The sequence below is a fragment of the Nyctereutes procyonoides genome, unplaced genomic scaffold (genome assembly GCF_905146905.1).
Source record: "Nyctereutes procyonoides isolate TBG_1078 unplaced genomic scaffold, NYPRO_anot_genome, whole genome shotgun sequence".
NCBI classification, from domain to species: Eukaryota; Metazoa; Chordata; class Mammalia; order Carnivora; family Canidae; genus Nyctereutes; species Nyctereutes procyonoides.
The window spans coordinates 59,670,237-59,676,756 of record NW_026575126.1 but is presented as its reverse complement, the minus strand read 5'-3'; the positions used below and the strand labels follow the sequence as shown (position 1 = coordinate 59,676,756).

At 57.6% G+C, this 6,520-nt stretch overlaps 1 protein-coding gene across 1 annotated transcript; it reads left to right on the top strand.

Annotated features, from left to right (window-relative positions):
- Window positions 1-732: 732 nt before the first annotated feature.
- Window positions 733-6,520, top strand: CD19 (CD19 molecule). Its single transcript, XM_055339193.1, has 16 exons — window positions 733-820; window positions 1,055-1,309; window positions 1,644-1,847; window positions 1,978-2,271; window positions 2,739-2,748; window positions 3,302-3,405; window positions 3,662-3,710; window positions 3,980-4,068; window positions 4,499-4,612; window positions 4,755-4,859; window positions 4,946-5,011; window positions 5,119-5,178; window positions 5,275-5,331; window positions 5,865-5,957; window positions 6,059-6,160; window positions 6,315-6,520. The coding sequence occupies exons 1-15, from the start codon at window positions 733-735 to the stop codon at window positions 6,148-6,150; spliced, it is 1,680 nt and encodes a 559-aa protein (XP_055195168.1). The 3' UTR covers window positions 6,151-6,160; window positions 6,315-6,520.

Below are 6,520 nucleotides of genomic sequence, written 5' to 3'. Positions count from 1 at the left end.
GAAAGAGGCAGAGACATAGTCAGAGGGAAAAGCAGGCTCCATGCGGGGACCCCGACGTGGGACTCGACCCTGGGTCTCCAGGATCACACTCTGGGCCGACGGTAGGGCTAAACCGCTGAGCCACCCGGGCTGCCCAGGCACAGAGTATTCAGTCAAGTCTTCCAGATCTCAAAGGATGTGTGACAGGCTGGTTTTACAGAGTGGGAAGGAGGCCCAAGAAATGTCAGTCGAAAAAATGAATGGGGTGTATGTGTGTGTGTGAAGAGAAATGGGTTTAAAGCCTAGGGTTAAAGAAGGGAAGGGGAGAAGGAGAGAGCCCCCAAAAGTGGAGCCACTCAATTCAACAAATATTTATTGGGCCCCCTGCTATGCCCCAAGCACTGTCCCAGAGCACCGTGCATACAGTGTTGAACAAGACCAAGGCTCTGCCTCAAGGGGCTTACATTCTAGTGGGAGGAACAGAAAGTGAACAAGTAGACACACAAACAAGATCATTTCACACGGTGGTAAGTATCGGGATGAAAATAAAAGCGTGGCAGGGAGAAGACAAGTTTTGTGGGTCTAGAGGGGTGCATGGAGAAGGGGACTGGAGGTGTGACCACCCCTTCCTCCCTGGGGGACTGCCCGCTCGCCCGCCCCCACAGACGCTCATGGTTCAGTGCCCCCCAGGCCCCCGCCTGCCCCAGCATCCCCTGCGCGGCCAAGCTGGGTGCCCCGGGGAGTCTGGCCGCCATGCCACCTCCTCTCCTCCTCTTCTTCCTCCTCTTCCTTACACCCGAGGGAGTCAGGCCCCAGGAAACACTGCAGGTGGAGGCTAAAGGTATGTCCAAAGGGTACAGATGGAAAGAGTTGGGGCTGGGAACTTGGCTTCTGCTGGGTGCCCTCGGCCAAGGAACCCACCCTCTCTGGGCCTTCATTTTGTTATTTGCAAAATTCAGGGAGGAGTTGGGACTCTGAGAGCTACGCACTCCCAGCTGGTGGGGGTGCTGGGTAATAATCCAGTGTGAGGAATGAAGGGGGCGAAGGGTTCCTCTCCCTCTTTCTTTCTCCTCAGAGGGAGGCAAAGCTGAGCTGCCATGCCTCAAAGTTCCCTCAGATGGTCCCCTTGAGCAGCAGGCCTGGTTTCAGGGGGCTCAGTCAGAGCTGGGCCTCTGGTCACAAGGCCTGGGCATCCGGAAGGGGTCTCTGGGCATCCAGCTGTTCGTCTTCAACGTCTCTGACCAGATGGGGGGCTTCTACTTGTGCCAGCCAGGGCCCCCTTCCGAGCAGGCCTGGCAGTCCGGCTGGACAGTCAGCGTGGAAGGCAGTGGTGAGGTCTGGGCTGGGGCAGGGAGGGGCGGACGAGAAGAGGGAGGCCCAGCTCGGATGGAGGCCTTCAGCAGCTAAAACAGATTTGGGAGGAGGGGCTGGAGGGGCTGAGGATCGAGCATGCCTGCCGCTGGTTCCAGGTGGCTCCTCAAAACTCCTGTGGCTTTGTGACTTCAACACTGAGCTGTTCCATCTTTCACTCCCTCCTCTCTCTGAGTTGTCGTTCTTATCTCTCTCTCTGGGTCTTTGTCTCCATCTGTCTTTGGTTTTCTGGGTCTCTGTATCTCTCTGCCTTTCCTGGATGTGTCTGTATCTGGTTCTGGGTCTCTTCCCAGGGGAGTTCTTCCGGTGGAATGCTTCAGCCCTAAATGACTCAGGCTGTGGCCTGGGGAACCGACCCTCAGAGGGCCCCAAGCCCTCTTCTCGTTACCCCACAAGCTCCCAGCTGTACGTGTGGGCAAAAGACCACCCTGAGATCTGGGAGACAGACCCTGAATGTGCCCTGCCCCGGGGCACTCTGAACCAGAGCCTCAACCAAGGTAAGGTGCTGCGGAGATGCCGGGAAGAGAGGGTTTCAGGGATGAGGGGATGGTGATTGGGAATGGGAGGGTTTGCAGGGAGGAGACCCCAAGGATTACACTTTCCTAGCCTTGGCTCTCCCTGCCCCAGACCTCATCGTGGCCCCTGGCTCCACATTCTGGCTGCCCTGTGAGGTGCCCCCTGCCTTCGTGGCCAGAGGCCCCATCTCCTGGACCCACGTGCGCCCCAAGAAGCATAACATCTCCTTGCTGAGCTTAGACCTGAGGGAGGATGCCCCAGGCAGAGAGATGTGGGTCCTGGGCACCCTCAGCGGAGGGGCTGTTCTGTTGCTGCCCCAGGCCACAGTTCGAGATGCTGGTACCTATCGTTGTTACCATGGCAACAGGACCGTTGTGATGCAGCTGAAGGTCATTGCCCAGTCAGGTAGAGCTTCTCCCAATGGTGGGGCATCTGTGTGGGGCTCCTGGGAAGAACTGGAAGCCAGTCAACCTTGGCGCCCCAACCTGGGAGCTAGTACCAGACTCGTCCCAAACCCCAGCTTCTATCCTGACCACTGACGCCGCCTCTGTCCTCCCTTGTTTCCAAATCACTACTTTTCTGTGTCTCCTATCACTGGTTGCTTCTTCCCAACTGCTTTGGTAGGGTCTTCCTTCTCCTCCTCCCCGCCTCACTGTTGGACCTCTGAGGCCTCATCCTGTTCCATCAGTGCTCTCTCATTCTTGTTTACACACTCTTCCTGTTTGACCTCCTTTACTCCCATGACTCCTTAGGCCTCCACGCCTTAGTGACTTGATTCCAGGCTCCATACACCTCACCCCCAGCCATTTCCTGTCATTTGATGTCCCTGAAGTTTCAAAATATATAAAGTCATACTCAATATCTTCTCCAAGTCTTGTGGGTGTCTGTGTGTCAGTGAAGGACAGACACTACCACCTGCCCATGGGCCAAAGCCAGGAACCTGGGTATCCTTCCTTTTCCTCACCCACCCATCAAACTGGTCACAGTGCTCTGCCCTTTCTTACTCCCTTGATATAATCCTCCCATGCTACCGTAACCACAGTTCTCAAACTCAACCTCAACTTTCACTCTACACTTCACCCCAGTACCTTGCTGCTTCCTACCTCTAACTTTGTGAATGTGACTCTCTCCTTCACTTTGAACATGACTGCCCTTAACTGCAGCAGGAAGCTGATCTTCATGCTCTCCTGAATCCCAACATAGTCTAACTATAGTAATGGTTTTTTTCTGTAGATACTGCCCTAGGCCCCAGGTCAGGCTCTGGGGCATGGTCCCTGACCTCAGAGGGAGGGAGGCGAGCCCCCCTGGTAGCTTGTGATTTGGGGGTTGTGTCTTGTCCATGTCCCCAGACTTATGCCCCTTTGAGGTCTTGAGGCTGGGGAGCAACATGCCAGCCTGGGGTCCCTTCTCATAGCTGCTTCTCCCTCACAGTAAGGTACTGGCTGCTGGAGACTGGTGGCTGGAAAGTCCCTGCTGTGCCATTACTTTATCTGATCTTCTGCCTGGGTTCCCTGGTGAGCTTTCTTCATCTTCGAAGAGGTGAGTCATGTCCCCCAGCCCGTCTGCCCAACATACCCCATCTTCCCCAGGACCGCCCAGGACAGCTCACACCAGCCAGTCCGATAGCCACCTTTTCTCTTCCCATACCTCCCCCACAGATCTCCAGTCCAGCTTCCCACTCTTCTAACTGCCCTCCAAACTTACGGGGCCCCTTGGACTTTGAAGTCCCCTCCCCTCCATTGACCCAAGTGACCTCCCCCTGCCTCTTCTGATCACGCCCCTTCACTCTCACCAGCCCTGATCCTCAGGAGGAAAAGAAAGCGAATGACCGATCCCACCAGACGGTAATGACACGAGCGCCCCTGCAGTCTCTCATCCCTGCACTTTGGTTCAATGCTTTGCACTTACTGTGTCCTCCGCTCACCGTGTTATTCCCCACCTCTACCCCTGAAATACTGTCCAAGCTCCAAAGCTACGTCCTCTGTGAAGACCTCCTTGGAGTCATCCCAGACCCCTCTGTAAGCTGCGGCAGAACAGAGGAGCAAAATACACGTGACTACATCTTAGGCGCTGAGGGCCAGGCCTCACAGTGCAACTCCCGGTCCTCCTCCAGGTTCTTCAAAGTGACGCCTCCCCCGGGAAGCGGGGCCCAGAATCAGTACGGGAACGTGCTCTCCCTTCCCACGCCCACCTCTGGCACGGGTAGGAGGCACCGCCAGGTCTCTGACTCCGAGCTGAACCCCACCCCTTTTCCGTCACTCCAATCCCGGGGCGCCCAGCCTCCCCGAGCTCAGAGCTCCGCCTTCAGAAAAAAAGAGCGCACCCCGGGACGCGGAGTCCCGCCCAGACTCGAGCCCCGCCCCCAACGCCAGGGCCCGCCCCCAAAGCCCGTGGCCCCGCCCCTGGCTCCTGGCCCCGCCCCCAGGGCGCGGGACCTGAAGTCTAGTTCCGAGAGCCACACCTCCCCTGAGACTGAGGCCACGCCCTCGGCTGTGGGTCCCGCCCCTCGGCTCCGGGCCAGGAGGCGCACCTAGCCGCCCCGCCCCCGCCCCCGCCGCCCCGGCAACTTCCTGTCCCCTGCACGTTGACCCGCGGCATCCCTTCTCCCTCGCTACCACGCTCCTTCCTCCAGGACGCGCCCTGAGGTGGGCTGCAGGCTTCGGGGCCGCCGTCCAGTCTTACGGAAGCCCGCGCAGCGACGTCCCGGAGGCTGGAGCCGCGGGGTCTCGGAGCCCGCCGCCGGCAGGTGCTTGGGGGCGGGGGGGGGCGGGGGGGGGCGGGGGGGTCCTCCCCTGCGGCTCTGTGGCAGGAATGCTGGACTGGCGGCGCCTGGAGGCGGGGGGTCGGGGGCTGGTGACCCAGTTCCTATTCGCGTCCCTAAACCCCAGGCCCAGAAGAAGAGGAAGGGGAGGCCTATGAAGAGCCAGACAGTGAGGAGGGCTCCGAGTTTTATGAGAATGACTCCAACCTCGGGCAAGACCAACTCTCCCAGGGTAAGACCGCGCCCCCCACGGCTCCCCCACCTTCTCAGCCATGGACTGTGAGCCCACGCTGGACCCCCCTCCTTCTCCACTACCAGATGGTAGCGGCTATGAGAATCCTGAGGATGAGGCCTTGGGTCCTGAGGATGAAGACTCCTTCTCCAGCGGTAATTTGGGGTCCTTGTGGGGCCTCAGAGGCTTGGGAGGACCCAGTTGGCTGTGGAGCCCCTACAGGGCAGGAGTGATCTCTGGAGTTCTCTTCTTTCTGCAGCTGCTGAGTCTTACGAGAATGAGGATGAAGAGCTGGCCCAGCCAGTCACCAGGACAGTAGGTGTGTGTGAGGAGCGTCACATTAATGTGGGGTGTGTGGGGGAGTATATGTGTGACCTGGAGACCAGGAGGAATAACTTCCCACTCTCTTCTCTAGACTTCCTGAGCCCCCGTGGGTCAGCCTGGGACCCCAGCAGGGAGGCAACCTCTCTTGGTGAGAAATGCTAGGAACGGTCCTGCCTTGCACAGATTGAGTTGACCTGGCCTCAGCTCTGACTCCAGGCTCAGCCTCAACCTTGACCTTGACTCTAACCCCACGTGTAATTCTGGCTTTGGATGGATTCTAACACTAACCTCAACCCTAATCCTGATCCCAGTGTTTACCCCAACCCTAACTTATGAACATCTACTCAGATCCTAGTGGGATTCCCGCCTGGATTTTGACTTGCCCATCACCCCAGCCCCCATGCAAACCACAGCTTTGACTCTAGCTGTCTCTACAACCTCTTCATGGCTCTGACTTTGACTTGTGCCAGTTCTGTTCTTGACAATGATCATAATCCAACCCACATCTGACCAAACTGTTAACAAGGGTCCCGAATGTGATGCTGACCCTAATCACCCCTTCCTAGTACGGCCAGGCCTTCCGCCTCCCTCTGCTCCTTAGATTCCCTCTGTATCTTAGGCTGCACTTCCCTTCTCCAAGCCCAGCGTGGCTCTAGGCCTTCACCTCTCCTGCCCAAGCAGGCTCCCAGTCCTACGAGGATATGAGAGGGATCCTGTATGCAGCCCCCCAGCTCCGCTCTGTTCGGGCGCAGCCTGGTCCTAGTCATGAGGAAGGTGGGTGCCTCTGCTGCTGTCCCCTGTTGTCCTCTGAGGCTCACCCCCTCCCAGCCTACTTCTGGCTCTAGATGCATCTTATCTTTCCTGGTCCTAACCAGATGCAGACTCCTATGAGAACATGGATAATCCCAATGGGCCAGAACCAGCGTGGGGAGGAGGGGGTCGCATGAGCACCTGGAGCACGAGATGATTCCCTTCAGGTGAGCTGGGAACAGTCCTCTAAGGAAGGGGGAGAAAGAGGAAGATGGTAGGAGTGGAAGTGGTTTTCAGGGAGGGAAGGGGGAAAGGGTTCCCAAGCCTGGTGTTCAGGGGGCAGGCTTCTGGAACCTCCCCATCACCGTGTCTTCTACTTAGCCTGGGCCTCCTTAGGCTCCTCCTGAGATCTGTACCTGATCCTGAAATCTGGGACCCTAAGCAGACAGCGTCAACGTCTGGAGCAGCATTGCCTTGGATGTGTGTATCTGTGTGTGTGTATGTGTGTGCGTGCATATGTGTAAACCAATGAATCTTGGGCTCCCCTTGCACTCCTCCAATAAACTCAATGACTTTTTCCAATCCTA